Source organism: Solanum tuberosum, unplaced genomic scaffold, assembly GCF_000226075.1.
Source record: "Solanum tuberosum cultivar DM 1-3 516 R44 unplaced genomic scaffold, SolTub_3.0 scf00051, whole genome shotgun sequence".
Classification (NCBI taxonomy): Eukaryota; Viridiplantae; Streptophyta; class Magnoliopsida; order Solanales; family Solanaceae; genus Solanum; species Solanum tuberosum.
Window position 1 is genome coordinate 1,946,443 of NW_006238978.1, and position 17,376 is coordinate 1,963,818.

General features: G+C 35.5%; 1 protein-coding gene and 1 pseudogene across 1 annotated transcript; both read left to right on the forward strand.

The window, feature by feature from the left end:
* The first annotated feature begins 1,176 nt into the window (after positions 1–1,176).
* Positions 1,177–13,182, forward strand: LOC102589302 (putative disease resistance protein RGA3; annotated as a pseudogene).
* A 1,361-nt stretch (positions 13,183–14,543) lies between these two features.
* Positions 14,544–16,280, forward strand: LOC102589632 (uncharacterized). Its single transcript, XM_006344196.2, has 2 exons — positions 14,544–15,205; positions 16,028–16,280. Exons 1-2 carry the CDS (start codon positions 14,780–14,782, stop codon positions 16,112–16,114), a joined length of 513 nt encoding a protein of 170 aa, XP_006344258.1. The 5' UTR covers positions 14,544–14,779; the 3' UTR covers positions 16,115–16,280.
* The last annotated feature ends 1,096 nt before the right edge of the window (positions 16,281–17,376 follow it).

The window sequence follows — 17,376 nt, forward strand, 5'->3', positions numbered from 1 at the left end:
TTAAGTATCCAATTTGTTAGAGAGTAAAATACTTCATAATTTTGTGGTTGCTTTAAATGTAAAAGAAGATTAATTGATAACTTCCTCAACTTGGCTTGAAATTTCAAGTAAGTAATATACATGAAATATTTGACTATTTTCTCTACCTAAGTGCTAAGAATTATATTTACAAAAACATCTTTTTCAATAATAAAAGTATTTGTTCCTACTTTTTAAAAATAGAATTGTATACCTACATTCAAATATATGTTGAAATACTTAGAGAACAATAAGGTCTATAAAGTTTGGGGGTGGGTGAGAGTAATAATAGAGTTGTTCAATTATCACGTAGACAAATCAAATCAAGAATTGACAACACATTCTTTTCCCCTAACGTTTCTTTTTCTGAGTAATAGTACAAATTTATAAGGTAGACTATTGCCCTCTTGTGTTGTCAACAACTACCTCTTAGTTTATTCATTTTTGGGAAAATGTACAAGTATTTCCTAGATTATGATCGAAATTTTAGAGATACACCTTAACTAAACTAAAGTCCTATTACCCCCGAACCCATTTTTTTTTTTGTAATTTTGTGTACCTTTTTGGCTTACGTGACATCCAAATATTTCTAACACACCTCAATTGCATGGAGTTACAGAGTGTGCCACGTAAGACAAAATGTGTACAAAATTACAAAAAATAAAGTTCAAGGGGGTAATAGGACCTTAGTTTAGTTAATGTGTGTCTCTGAAATTTCGGTCATAGTCTAGGAGATACTTGTGCCTTATCCCTTCATTTTTTCACATTATGCAATTGTGTTGTGATTTATATATTTCTTATAATCGTGGTGTTTGTGTCTACTCACACGTGTAACTTGACTAAGTTTCATGAGGTATTTCTTGAGTAGTTATTATCTAAGTTGCTCGGACTTTTCAAAAATGTTGCAGCACATGTATCGGATCCTTCAAAAATGCACTACTTTTGAAGGGGACTCAAGCTCATCATACATAATTCGATTTCCTACACATACCCAATGACATTTTTGAAGAGTTGGAACAACATTAGTTATTCATCATTTTCAAAACAATTAAGATGTGACAGCCCCATGTTAGGTAGGTGGGTGAGAGTAATAATGGAACATTATTTTATTTTATGTTGACTTCATTGCTCAATAATATTGTTTATCATCATTTCATCACATTATCTGTTTATTGACAACTTTTAAATTTCAAATTTTCAGATGATATATTTAAGTTCAGAAGATTGGAAGAAAAGTGTGTGTATTGATATTTGAGTTGCAACTAAGAGCCCTGCAATGAACTTTTTCCTCTGTTTTACATCTTGTTTTTCATTGAATTGAAGAAAAACTTGTGATTTTCATCTGATCCTGCCTTTGCTTCCTTGTAAATTTAGTCAAAAACAGAATTAGCTATGGAATTCTTATCTATTTTTGTGGAAAAACTCACTGATTGCTTGATCCAGCCAGTTGCGCGGCAGATTGGTTATTTCTACTACTACAAGAGCAATATGAGATGTATGGATAAAGAATCTGAGAAGCTGAAGAATATCAGAATGACAGTGCAGCGAAAAGTGGAAGATGCCAGGAGAAACTTACAAGACATTTCACCTAATGGCAAGGCTTGGTTAACTAGTGTTGATGCAACTACTGCAGATGTGGAAGGCGTAATGCGAGGTGGAGCTGAGGTTGAAAGGGGTTGCTATTATGGTGTGTGTCCGAATTTGAAGTCACGTTACTCGATGAGCAGGAGAGCTAAGAAAATTACACTGGAGTTGATTGAACTTCAAAATGAAAGCAACAAGCCTGATGTTTTCTCATTTGATCATCCAGTCGAAAGTGAACCTGAGGCTATGTGTAGTAACAATGTTGAGGAGTTTGATTCCAGAAAATTGAAGGAGGATGAGGTCATGGCAGCTTTGAGAGATGATGGGGTTACTATTATTGGGATATGTGGTATGGGTGGAGTTGGTAAGACAACACTGACTGAGAAAATCAGACAAAAGGCGAAAAAAGAAAGGTTGTTTAAAGATGTTGTCATGGTAATTGTCAGTCAACAAATAGACTTTAAAAGAATTCAGAATGAGATTGCAGGAGGAGTCGGGCTGACATTAGAAGGGGATGATTTGTGGAGTCGTGGAGATCTGCTGCGTACAAGGTTAATGGATCAGAACAGTCGCATCCTTATAATCTTGGATGATGTTTGGAAGGCTCTTGAACTGGAGAAACTTGGAATTCCTAGTGGTAGCAACCACAAACATCGGTGCAAAGTGACATTCACAACGCGTTTCCAACATGTTTGTGAAGCAATGGGAGCTCAAAAGATCATGGAAGTTGGAACTTTATCTGAAGAGGAAGCATGGATCCTTTTCAGACAGAAAGTTGGTAATTCAGTCGATGATCCTTCTCTACTTGATATAGCAAAAGATGTTGCCACAGAATGCAAGGGGCTGCCACTTGCAATTATTACAGTTGCAGGAGCACTAAAAAAGTGTAAAACCAAGCGTTCGTGGGACTGTGCCCTTGAAGAATTACGCGGTGCAGAAACAATAGATATCCCTGAAGTGCACACAGAGGTGTATAAACCTCTGAGGCTAAGCTATGATTACTTGGGAAGTAATGAAGCCAAGTGCCTCTTTTTGCTTTGTTCCTTGTTTGAGGAAGATAGTAATATCTGTCCTGAAGAATTACTTAGATATGGAATGGGGCTTCGCATCTTTCCGAGAATCAAAAATTTGGAACATGCAAGAAATAAGGTGTGTTATCTGTTGGAAATATTGAAAGATTGTTTCTTGTTATACCAAGGTTCAGAAAAAAATTATGTCAAAATGCATGATGTGGTCCGTGATGTGGCTATATATATTGCGTCTGAGGGCAAGGATATATTTATGGTAAGCCATGATGTGAACTCAGAAGAGTTCCCAAGAAAAGACTCTTACGAGCAATACAGTCACATGTCAATTGTTGCAAATAATTTGATGAGCTTCCTAGCCCAATATTTTGCCCAAAACTGAAGCTTCTAATGTTGAAACTTTGTTTTGAAGAAGAGCCAATCAAATTAAAGGATGATTTTTTTGATGGAATGAGTAAACTCAATGTCTTAAGTTTTAGGACAGACGATTATCGTTACTCCATTCTACCCTTTCCAGCATCCATTCAGAGGTTGTCAAATTTGAGGACGTTGTGTCTGAGTAATTTAAAGTTGGATGACATATCCATTATTGGGAAACTTGTCACTTTAGAAATTCTCAGCATAAGAGATTCTAAGTTAGGGGAGCTGCCCGTGGAGATAGGAAAATTGACCAATCTAATTATGTTAGAGTTGCGGAATGAGGAAAAAGCACTGGAAATGATTTCACCAGGGGTCTTATCAAGATTAGTTCGATTGGAAGAACTTCATTTGGTGGGAGTAGAAAATTGTAGTTACTCCAACTTGAGGGAGCTGGAATCGTTATCGAGATTGACTTCACTGACATTAAGTGAATGTTCTGGAGATGTGATCTACAGTAACTTGGGCCTTTCCTCTAAGTTGACACGGTACGCTCTTACAGTGGGTAGAGCTTACAAAGCGACTTCAAGCATGGATGATTACGACAAGAATATTGCCTTAAAGGTCACTGAGACTGCCCCATTGGGTGATTGGATCCGCCACATGTTGAGGAAGAGCGAACATGTACATTCAACCGGAGAGGGCTCCAAGAACGTGTTGGCTGAGTTGCAGCTGGATGAATTTCAGAATGTGAAATATCTCTGCCTGAAACACTTTGATTCATTAGTACATATCCACTGTCAGAATAATATTTCATTCCCCAAACTTGAAAGACTGGAGGTAACAAAGTGTCGTTGTCTACAGTATGTTTTTTGTGTGTCATTGGCTGGAGGGAGTTTAACAGTAGCTTGCCGTGATGATGAGGAAGAGGAGATCTCTCGGAGGACACGTGAAGTAATAAAGTTCCCCAATTTATATGATTTGAACCTTCGATCTCTGAAATGCCTCACTCACTTTTGCAATGACACTGTTGAGGGCATTGAGTTCCCTCGGTTACGGAAAATGCACTTCAGCAGCTTACCTGAGTTCCAAAATTTCTGGCATACAACCAGCAACTCTATCACTGACTCAAATCCTCTTTTTGATGAAAAGGTTCCCTTCTACTGCTCTACGTGTGACCGATCATGAAAAAAGAAGAACTTTTATGAATTAAACACTTACCTTTTACTTGAGCATTAGAGATATTTACTTACACAATATCAAGTTCATAATCAAATAGATAATACCACTAATTTATAAATTGTATATTTGCAGGTTTCTTGTCCCAACCTGGAAGAGCTATCTATCGATAGGGCTGACAGCATAACTGCTCTATGCTCTCACCAACTTCCAACTGCCTACTTCAGCAAACTTGTAAAATTCGAAGTAGATGGTTGCAGAAAATTGAGAAACTTGATGTCTCCATCAGTGGCCAGAGGTCTTATGAATCTCCGAATACTAGATATAAGAGACTGTCTGTCAATGGAAGAAGTGATCACAGAAGAGGAACAACAAGGAGAAGAAATCATGACTAATGAGCCCTTATTTCCCCTGTTGGAACATCTGAACCTTTACGGTCTGCCAAAGCTGGTGCATTTCTTTCTAGCCAAGTGTGCTCTTGAATTTCCATTTCTCAGGGATGTGTGGATTCATGACTGCCCTGAAATGAAGACGTTTGTCCAACAGGGAATATCTGTGAGTACACCAAGTGTTGAAAGTGTGAACAATGATGATGAGGTGAAAGTAGTTGATCTCAATAAAGCCTTGTTCAATTCCAAGGTTTGTCTTGTGCCGCTAGCTGTTTAACTAATTACTGCTCTCTTTCCGCTTTAACTAGTAAATAGTAATAGTTATTTCTGTTTGTCACTTAAAGCAACTTTTTTTAGTTTTACTTACTGTTACTATGATGCAAGATGAGAATATGGTTCAATTTTGGATTTGTACTTTAAGCTATATTGAATTTTCATCCCTTATATAAAACACAAGGTGGCAACAATTGCAGGTTTCTTGTCCCAGACTGGAAAAGTTACAACTCAATGGAGCTCACAGTATAATTGCTCTATCCCCTCACCAACTTCCAACATGCTACTTCAGCAAACTTGAAACATTGCATGTATCGTTTTGTGGAAATTTGAGAAACTTGATGTCTCCATCAGTGGCCAGAGGTGTTTTGAATCTCCAAACACTAGATATAGAATGTTGTGAGTTAATGGAAGAAGTGATCACAAAAGAGGAACAAGGAGAAGAAATCATGTTTAATGATCCCTTATTTCCCCTGTTGGAAGAGTTGAGGCTTCAAAGTCTGCCAAAGCTGGGACATTTCTTTCCCACTAAGCATGCTCTTGAATTTCCATTTCTCAGAGAAGTGTGGATTAGTGACTGCCCCGATATAAAGACGTTTGTCCAACAGGGATCTGTGAGTACACCGAGTCTTGAAAGTGTGAGCATTGATGATGAGGTGAAAGTAGTTGATCTCAATAAAGTGATGTTCAATTATAAGGTTTGTCTTGTACCGCTAGCTGTATAACTAATTACTATATATATTTGTGTCATGCATTAATACCTTTTTCTAAAAGCTTGGCTAAACACCTCAACTTGCTAAAACAAGCACTTTTGGCTTCTCAACTTATCACCTAGTGTTTTCTTCGTAGGTGTTGGCTTTTGATTGAGATGAACATGCTTCAAGTATTCTTTATGGTGCCATTTAGTTGTAGTAGACATTATTCTAAAATACCATCAGTAGTCATCATTTGTGTGAAACTCGAAGGAATATACTTTGTTAAAAGTTGGAGAAAATGTATGCACAAAGTCTTATTTGTGTGAAACTGGAAGGGAAATAGTTTGTTAAAAGTTGGAGAAAATGAATGCATAGAGTCTGATGTTTGAGTGCTTGGCAAGTGTTGCAGAATGAACGTAGACTATATAGATTGTTAGCGGATTTGTAGGGGAATCTCTTTTATTTCTTTCCTTAGCAGCTCATGTACATGTATTTATATTGCTTACATTTTGGAATGAGATATCAAGTTATTCTCCATACCTTGTCTATTACATGTTATCGTAGTCAGGTCCATGCTACAATTGGGCCAGTGCGTGAAGGTAGGTGTTAGAGTGGGTTAGAATCACATATTGGTTGGTGATGTAATGACGGTCTGCTTATATGGATTTGGACGATCCTCATGTCATCAACGTTTGTAGGTTACTTGTCCCAGCCTGGAAGAGCTACGTATCTGGATGGCTCACAACATAACTGCTCTATGCTCTCACCAACTTCCAACTGCCTACTTTAGCAAACTTGAAAGATTGGACGTATCGACTTGTGGAAAATTGAGAAACTTGATGTCTCCATTACTTGCTAGAGGTGTTTTGAATCTCCGAATACTAAAGATAGCAGGCTGCCAATCAATGGAAGAAGTGATCACAGAAGAGGAACAACAAGGAGGAGAAATGACTAATGGGCCCTTATTTCCCAAGTTAGAACAGCTGGATCTTTACGATCTTCCAAAGCTGGGGCATTTCTTTCAGACGAAGCATTCTCTTGAATTTCCATTTCTCAGGAAAGTGTATATTTATAGCTGCCCTTCAATGAAGACATTTGGCCTCAGTTCTGTGAGTACACCGAGTCTCGAAAGTGTGAACTATGATGATGAGGTGAAAGTAGATGATCTGAATAAATGGATACAACAGATGTTCAATTCTAAGGTTTGTCTAGTGCCGCTAGCTGTATAAATTAATTAACTCTAGTGCTCTCTTTCCGTCTTAACTAGTACTCCATTTCATAGTTGCAATAGTAATATTCAGATACTTATAATTTATGTTTGTTCAAGTAATCTCTGTTCAAGTAAATATTGTACTTTCATCTATGTTCTTTTCCAATCTCTACTCTCAGGAAGATGTAAGTGATGGCTGTGAATCTGAAGAAGATGTAAGTGGCGGCCGTGAATCTAAAGAAAATTTAAGTGATGGCTGTAAATCTGAAGATGTAAGTGATGGCAGTGAATCTGAATCTTCAGTCTAGTGAAGGCAGAAGCTAGCGTGCTGTCGATGAATCCAAAGCTATGAAGGTAATAAGTACTCGATGGAATAGTTAAAGTGTGACAAGTCAAGCTCGAACATCACCTGATACCTATGCTCCTGATGGAAGCAGAGATGTATACCTGTAACTTTATTAGTAATATCTAGAAATTCCTTGACTGTGAACACAACTATTAGTATTATATATTATTTTGATATCACTGTAGGATTCTATAAACTTTAAATTTTGAATCCGACTATGTTCTTTGTTCTTCTTTCATTTATATTTAACAGCTAATATGTAGTTTTATTTTCTCATGTAATCTTGCATTCTATGTCGTGTTGAAAGTTTTAAAACATTACTTTTCTGGTGATGCTTATTCATCCATATTTAATCGAACTTCGAAGCCTATACATAGCTATCTTACTGCTTGTGATGGGAATGTTACATTGTATTTTGGCTCAAAAATTGGGTCCAAAAGCTCTTTAATATTGAGATAAAAACATATTAGGTGTACAATGTTGCAATAACAGAGAAGAGAATAGTAGTTTTACTATGTTGATTAAGATGAAATCTTTGATTTTTATAGTCAACAGTTGCCAAATAAGACTAGATTAGTATAGCTTCAAGTGATTAATTTAATACTCTTTGCTAATGGAATTCTTGTATAGCTTAGTGCCCAAGTAAACCAAGCTAATATTTCAAAGCTCCAAGTCTTGTGTTGTCAATAACTACCTCCTAGTTTATTCTTTCTTTCACATTATGCAATTGTGTTGTCATTTACATATTCGTGGTGTTTACGTCTGCTTGCACACAACTAGTGCATCACCATTTATCAAAAGAACTTTCCAAGAGAGCTTTAACAGACAAACAAATATTGCAAGGTCAAAGTTAACCGCCAAACACTTCTTTCATCTTTTTCTTGGATATTTGCTACTCCATCTGTTCCGATTTATTTGTCCTATTTTCTTTTTTAGTCTGTTTCAAAATAAAAGCCTCTTTTTTTTTTCGACAACTTTTTAATCTCAATTTTTCACATAAATATTTAAGAGCACAAAATTCAAAAGTTTTACTTTCTTAAACTCTGTGTCAAGTCAAAACAGGACAAGCAAATTGAAACGGAGGGAGTATTTGTCTCTTGCTAAAAGAGAAGGAAGAAAATACAGGGAAAAACAGAAATGGTGGTCCATGTTGGTGACTTTCATTGTGGAATTGAATTGGAAGTTGGTGACTAATGTCCAAATAATTTTCCAACTGCTAAAAGAGAAAGGAAGAAAAGTCTATGTATGATATTTTAGTGGGCCTAAAAGTAAGAGCCATGTAATTCTTATCACTAAAAGCCCTGGAAATATTAACTCTTTCCATTTTTCCTTTGTTTTACATCTTGTTATTCATTGAATTGAAGCAAAACAGAAAAAAAAAAACTTTGGTTGTTTTCTTTATTACAGAAATGGAATTCTTAGCTATTTTTGTGGAAAAACTCACTGATTGCTTGATCCAGCCAGCTGCGCGAGGGATTGGATATTTCTATTACTACAAGAGAAACATCACATCTCTGGATGAAGAATCTCAGAAGCTGGAGAATCTCAGGAATGGCGTGCAGGAAAGAGCGGAGGCTGCCAGGAGAAACTTACGAGTCATTTCACAAACTGTTGAGGATTGGTTAACTAGTGTTGATACTACTACTGCAGATGTGGCAGCTGTAACGCGACGAGGTAGAAATGAGGTTGAAAGTGGTTGCTTCTATGGTTTCTGTCCAAACTTGATGTCACGTTACTCGTTGAGCAGGAGAGCTAAGAAAATTACACTGAAGATGATTGAACTTAGAAATGAAGGCAACAAGTATGATGTTTTCAGCTATCCTGTTGAAGCTGAAGCTATAGTTAGTAACAGTGGTGAGGAGTTTGACTCCAGAAAAGTGAAAGAGGATGAGGTCATCGCAGCTTTGAGAGATGACGGTGTCACTATGATTGGGATATGTGGTATGGGTGGTGTTGGTAAGACAACGCTGGCTGAGAAAATCAGACAAAGGGCAAAACTAGAAAAGTTGTTTGATGATGTTGTCATGGTAACTGTCAGTCAGCAACCAGACTTTAAAAGAATTCAGGGTGAGATTGCAGAAGGAGTCGGGCTGACATTAGAAGGGGATAATTTGTGGAGTCGTGGAGATCGGCTGCGTTTAAGGTTAAAGGGACAGGACAGTATCCTTATAATCTTTGATGATGTTTGGGAGGCTCTTCATGATCTAGAGAAACTTGGAATTCCTAGTGGTAGCAACCACAAACATCGGTGCAAAGTGACATTCACAACGCGTTTCCGACATGTTTGTGAAGATATGGGAGCTCAGAAGATCATGGAAGTTGGAACCTTATCTGAGGAGGAAGCATGGATCCTTTTCAGGCAGAAAGTAGGTGACTCGGTCGATGATCCTTCCCTACTTGACATAGCAAAAGATGTCGCAAAAGAATGCAAGGGGTTGCCGCTTGCAATTGTTACAGTTGCAGGAGCACTAAAGCTTAAAACTAAGCCTTCGTGGGAGGATGCCCTTAAACAATTATGCAATGCAGAAACAAGAAATATCCCTGGAGTGCACACGAAGGTGTATAGACCTCTGAGGCTAAGCTATGATCACTTGGAAAGTGATGAAGCCAGGTATATCTTTTTGCTTTGTTCTTTGTTCGAGGAAGATAGTGATATTTCGACCGAAGAATTACTTAGATATGGAATGGGGCTTCGCATCTTTTTGGAAGTTAAAAATATAGAAGGAGCAAGAAATAGAGTGTGTCATCTGTTAGAAACACTGAAAGATCGTTTCTTGTTATCCCAAGGTTCAAACAGAAATTATGTCAAAATGCATGATGTGGTTCGTGACGTGGCTATATATATTGCGTCTGAGGGAAAGCATATATTTATGGTAAGTCATGATGTGAACTCAGAAGAGTTCCCAAGAAAAGACTTTTACGAGCAATATAGTCACGTGTCCATTGTTGCAAATAAATTTGATGAGCATCTTAGTCCAAAAATTTGCCCAAATTTGAAGCTTCTAATGTTGAAACTCTATTGTAAAGAGCCAATCAAATTACAAGACAATTTTTTTGATGGGATGAGTAAACTCAATGTCTTAAGCCTGAGTGGATATGAGTCCTCCATTTGGCCTTTTCCAGCATCCATTCAGAGGTTGTCGAATCTGAGGACATTGTGTCTGAGTAATTTAAGGTTGGATGACATATCCATTATTGGTGAACTTGTCACTTTAGAAATTCTCAGCATAAGAGATTCTCTGTTAGAGGAGCTGCCCACGGAAATAGGTAATTTGACCAATCTAATCATGTTAGAGTTGCGGAATGAGAAAAAACCACTGGAAATGATCTCACCAGGGGTCTTATCAAGACTAGTTCGATTGGAGGAACTACATATAATGAAAGTAAGAAATTGTAGTTACTCCACCTTGAGGGAACTAGAATCCTTATCGAGATTGACTGCACTGACATTAAGTGAATGTTCCGGAGATGTGATCTACAGTAACTTGGGCCTTACCTCCAAGTTGACACGGTATGCTCTTACAGTGGGTAAAGCTTACAGAGCAACTTCAAGCATGGATGATTACGACAAGAATATTGCTTTAGAGGTCACCGAGACTGCCCCATTAGGTGATTGGATCCGCCACCTGTTGAGCAAGAGCGAACTTGTACATTCAACCGGAGAGGGAACCAAGAACGTGTTGGCCGAGTTGCAGCTGGATGACTTTCAGAATGTGAAATATCTCTGCCTGAAATGTTTTGATTCATTGGCACATATCCAATGTCAGAATAATGTTTCATTTCCCAAACTCGAAAGACTGGAGGTAAGAAAGTGTCATCGGCTAAAGTATGTTTTTTTTGTGTCCTTGGATGGAGGAAGTTCAACAGTAGCTTGCCTTGATGATGAGGAAGCCGAGATCTCTCGGAGAACACATGAAGTAATCAAGTTCCCCAATTTATATGATTTGAACCTTCTATCTCTCGAATGCCTCACTCACTTTTGCAATGACACTATTGATGGCATTGAGTTCCCTCGGTTACGGAAAATGAACTTCATGAACTTACCTGAGTTCAAAAATTTCTGGCCTACAACCAACAACTTCATCACTGGCTCAAATCCTCTTTTTGATGAAAAGGTCTGCTTCTACTGCTCTAGTGCAGGATCTATTTTATTTTTTTTAATCAATAAAGCAAGTTTCTATTGTGAGTCATCGATCATGAGTAGTATTTCTTCTTATCAGTTTAATATTTGATATGTGAGTCATTGATCCACATGATATTAACTCATTTTTTTTGCAGGTTTTTTGTCCCAACCTGGAAAAGCTACAACTCATTAGAGCTAACAACATAAGTGCTCTATGCTCTCACCAACTCCCAATTGCCTACTTCAGCAAACTTGTAAAACTGAAAGTAGATAGTTGCGGAAAATTGAGAAACTTGATGTCTCCATCAGTGGCCAGAGGTCTTCTGAATCTCCGGAAACTAAAGATAGAAAATTGTGAGTCGATAGAAGAAGTGATCACAGAAGAGGAACAACAAGGAGAAGAAATCATGACTAATGCGCCTTTATTCCCTCTGTTGGAACTTCTGAACCTTGACAATCTGCCAAAGCTAGAGCATTTCTTTCGGACGAAGCATGCTCTTGAATTTCCATTTCTCAGGGATGTGTGCATTCATGACTGCCCTGAAATAAAGACATTTGTCCAACAGGGATCTGTGAGTACACCGAGTCTCAAAAGTGTGAACAATGATGATGAGGTGAAAGTAGATGATATCAATAAAGTGATGTTCAATTCTAAGGTTTGTCTTGTGCCGCTAGCTGTATAACTAATTACTTATATGGACTTGGGTAATTCTCCCCTCTTGAGTTAGCTTTTGGGGTTAAGTTAGGCACATATGTCATTTCTTTGCAATTTTCATTCCAAATTCTCCATTTCCGTTATCTGATCTTTCATTTTCATACCAATTTCTACATTGCCGCTCTTTCAGCTTTCAAAGTTACTACTTTTCTACCCAACTATTAAACTAAATGGAGTCGATACTTCATCCCTTTAACGTTTGCAGGTTTCTTGTCCCAGCCTGGTGAAGCTAGTAGTCGTTGGGGTTAACAACATAACTGCCCTATGCTCTCACCAACTTCCAACTGCCTACTTTAGCAAACTTGAAACGGTGTACATATCGAATTGTGGAAAATTGAGAAACGTGATGTCTCCATCAGTAGCCAAAGGTCTTCTGAATCTCCAAGTATTAATGATAGAAGCCTGCCAATCAATAGAAGAAGTGATCACAGAAGAGGAACAACGTCAAGGCGAAGAAATCATGACTAATGAACCTTTATTTCCCCTGTTGGAAGAGCTGGTGCTTTGCAAGCTGCCTAAGCTGAGACATTTCTTTCTCGCGAAACATGCTCTTGAATTTCCATTTCTCAGAGTAGTGTGGATTAATAGTTGCCCTGAAATGGAGACGTTTGTCCGACAGGGAATATCTGTTAGTACACCCCAACTCAAATGGATGAACAATGATGTTGAGGTGAAAGTAGATGATCTGAATAAATGGACACGACATGCGTTCAATTCTAAGGTTTGTCTTGTGCTGCTAGTTGTATAACTAATTAACTCCAGCGCTTTCTTTCCGTATTAACTAGTATTCCACTACTTAGTTCTCTCTTCTCTGTTCCCAGGAACAAAATGCTAGTCAAGGCACTACCGATGGCAACCAATCTGAAGCTAGAGATGGCGACAAATCTGAAGCTACTGATGGCGATGAATCTGAAGTTACCGAGTCTCAAAAGGGTGAACAATGACTTGGGGTGATGGCAATGAAGCTGAACCTAGTCATGGCAGAAGCTAGGAAGGTAATAAGTATTCGATGAAATAGTCCAAGTTAGCTTGAACATCACATGATATAACCTATAGGGTTGTTAGTTGATTTTTGAAAGAAAGGGTGGATCTTGAAGAAGCGATATGAGCTTAGAGTATCAGCTTATTACGTTTTATCAGGCCCCTTTGATATCTTATTAGTCAAGTGCTAGCGCCCCTTTAGTCTGATCTACATTGGAACAAATGAGTCTACGTGACCATGTATTTGTATTAGCCATATCTATAAATGAGTTGACTTTGAACACTGATATTATTGCATATCAACTTGTGCTCTCTCTAGGATTCAATAAACTTCAAATTCTAAAATCGTCTCTTATATCTAACATCTAATATGTAGATTTGTTTTCTCTTCTCATCTTGCATTTATGTCCTTTTGACAGATTTTAAAGAATACTTTCTAGAGATGCTTTGTAAAATACTTCTTTTTTTGGAGTAATTTCAACTTAGATGATTTCTTTCATATGTTGAAGAAGTAATGGGGTTTGTATGGGATGTTCCCCAAAATAAATAATTAAAACTACAACAATCGCTCTATCAATTTATTCACTCGTTGCATTTAGACTATATCAACGAATACAATCCAAAAAATATAATAAACGTTATTGCTCTAATTTCACTTATATTCATTCGCTTTTACCTTAATATACTGATGGTAAAAAGAGAAGGAGAGAGAGAGGAGTGAGAAAGAGGAGAGAGACGAGCGAAATTGGCAGAGAGGAGAACAGATGCTAACATTTTGGACAAATTAGGAGAACCATCAATTTTATGCCTTATTTATTTTCAAATATGAATTTTTACTTTGGAAACTAATATATATATATATATACTATTTTTAGTTTTTTAAAATTCCGCGAGAAGAAAAAAAGGTGAAACACCCACTTAAGAAGCAAATACTCCCTCTGTCCCCATTTAGATAGACATTAAACACTTTCTATTTTACATAATAATTAAAAAATTATTAATAGATCAATCAATTTTAATATAAAACGGACAGATCATATAAATACCCCTTTAAATTTTTCACAACAATTAGGTTCATCTTTTAATTTTATCAATGACTTGATAGACATTACATTTATGAATTTTAATTGTTTTTTCAATGTTATCAACTTAGTGTAGTTTTTCCTAAATATAAAGCAGCTGTTTTTTTTGGGTCCCAAGAGTGAAAATAACACATACTAGCAATCAATAACTTCTTTGTGACACACAAGGCTTTAGGTTTGAGTCGGAAAAAACTTAACCGCACCGGGTGTTTACACTAAGTTAATGCAGTTTTCATTATTACGTAATTTAATGAAGTAAAACACATGTAAATTAATTATGGTTAAGTAAAATGAACTATAAATTTAAACACATGGCATGCATGTATTGGTTTGGTGTAAACACCCGGTGCGGGTAAGTTTTACCTGTTCGAGTCTAATTAACATCATAGTTTCTTAGATAGAAAACATTTTATTTCCTTTCAAACAAGTCAGAAGTTAAGTAATTTAAAATTACTGAATTATACACCGTCAATATATTATTTATTTATTAATATAACTACAAAATCTGAACTAAAATTATTGAATCAAACCCATAATCAAAATTCTAGCTCCGCCCGAATCTCAAAAGCAAACAAAAGGAAAAAGGAAAACAAATGTCATCTCTTATCTAGACATGAAAGCAAGTTGCCAAGTCCATAAAGATACCGCTAGCAAAAATATCCCTAAAAAATGAACCAATATCCAACACTAGATATTTTTTTAAATGAAACAAATAAAGACAAAAATACCCCCTACTATAATATATCTTAAACTTCCACAATTCCATTAGTCATTCCAATTTTCCCACAAATAAAAAAAAAGTATGTCACATGAGGATATTTCTGAATGGCAACAAATCCCATATTCTTCATCTTCAACTAGAACCAATAATAATAACAATAATACTCAAATAGCTTCTGATGAAATGACTATTTTGCCCTTGATTGAGGATATTACTATTGATAATAATAATAGTAATGATGAAGATGATGAGAAGGGTGAATATGGAAATAAGTGGTTGAAAAAGAGTTTAAGAGAATTGAGTTGTTGGATTGTTCAAGTGACTTCAAAGATGAGAAATTATGCTTCTTCTAAAGTTGGAATTGGAAAATTCACTTATAATAGTAGAATATTGACATTTCTTTTGGTTCCATTGTTTTATTGGATGATAAAGAAAAAATGGAGGAGGCAAAGACAAATTGATAATACTTCTAACAAACTTATGCTACTTGTCCAAGAAAAAGACCAGGTATTTATTTAACTTCTTCTCTTCTTTTTTTACCATTTTTTGTTCTTTTAGAACTCGTTTGGTAGGAGGAATAAGAGATAAATAATCTCGAGGTTAATTTTAGAATGAGTTTATATCTCATATTTGATTAGAATAAAATTATGAGGTAGCTTATTCTGGAATTGTAGTTAAGGGTGAAGTGTGAGGGTGTTCACTGGAAATCTATTAGTAAAAAAAAATTATATTGTATATGTTGGATAGATATCTAGGTATATGTGTTATGAATATATTATAAATTGTGATCTTCTAAGGTTTGAACAACAGTAAATCAGTAAATGATTAGCTTAGGAATTCGGAATATTTAGAATGCACCACAATGTCCAAGATTTGATTCTTAGGGATTGCGTTATTTTTTATATTTTTATTTTTCATACACATAGAAAAATGGGATAACAATTCTAAATATATGATGCACCTATAAATAGGGAATTGGATTTTTTTCTTATGTAATGATGCACCTGTAAAGATCTATTGTACAACTAACATATACTCAACAGAAATTTAAAAGTATTTTGTTCTGTATTTGTCTCGTACATGCTATAATATATAAATAAAAATTTTAACTTGATCTTCAATTTTTAAACTTATTTTTACTGTGTTAATTAAACATTCTAACTTACAAAATAATCATCTAGACATTTTCAAAATTTATGTGTGACGGGTTGATGTATCTAAATATCCATTCTCAAAATTAGAATGTTTAGTATCAGTTAAAATCAAGTTAAAATGTCTATATATTTATGTATTAGGTCTTCTAATTACAAGAAACTATCATTATTGCAGAAAATCGAACAATTATCGCTCCAAATTAGCCAGATGAATGAGTCCCTTCTAACACGGCGAAAAGTTCCGGTCCTTCAAGTAGGCTAATATATACACTACCCATTAGTTGTTTGTTGTGCAAGTATATAGTTAAAGAAGATATCTTATTAGTATTTGGTATGAAATATTATGTACTCTTTTTAAATGCAATGCTTTCTTTCTTTTACTTTCGGAGGAGATATAGAAAGTGTGTCGTGTTTAGATTTGGTATCAACTGGTATATGTATTCTTTTATTTTAGAGGTGTACAAGTACATATTTAAAGTCGTATAAAGTTAAACTAGTAGATATACATGTCATCCTACATGACATAATACACGTAAGACGTCATGTAAAACCGTAAAATTTTCAGGTAGGACGTGTGTGTTTACTTATTCAATTATATACAAATTTACATATTTACTTGTTCATAATCAAAGTTGGAGAATATAAATGCTAGTTTAACAGTTGGTTATCGTCATATTTAAAGCCTTCTTATTTCTTTAAACACTTTTACATTTGGTTAATATCACAGATGATCACTGTGTTTTATCTATTATAATAAATAATGTTTTAAGAAAAATTATATTAAAATAATTGAACTTTACGCACTAAAGCAAATGAATTGTATAAACGGATGGGTATAAACTAGTCGTCAATGAGGTTGACGACAAATCGGTTTGATTTTTCTAAGAAAAAAATCTGCTTTTCATCTGAATGGTTTCGAAAATAAAATAAATATACTTAAATAAATAATTTTATGTGAAAATTCTTGAATTATATCTTAATGAAATTGCCACTACACAATAATTTAATAATGCCTCATTAAACATTTAGTTTAAATATATCTTTTCTGTTATACTTTTGGTTCAAGTATATTTCTCTCATTATATTCTGGCACTAATTTGTTCTTAATTTTGACAAAGAAACATGCAGAAAACTTATAATCAAATTAATCCACCTTCAATTTTAAATATCCGATTTCTTTAGAAATTCACCATTTAACCCATCTCTAACCTATTCCCTCCCTTTAGCCCTTTTCTATTTTTTTTAACGAAAAAATTTAGTGAAGTGATTTTGAAAGATAAAAACACTATAAGTGGAATGATTTTAGTGAGGCATTACCAAGTTCAGTGATTTTATTACATAATTTTTTGTTGAGTCAACGAGATATTAACTCTTAACTTTCAGTGAAAATTCAATTAATTATATATTTAAAAACTATTAATTAAATAAGTACATGTAAATTACTGATACAAGTTGTGTTGCAATGACGAGACAATTCCATTTGAGATCTGGGATTCAAGCCTTCGAAATAAAGAAAATTTTGTT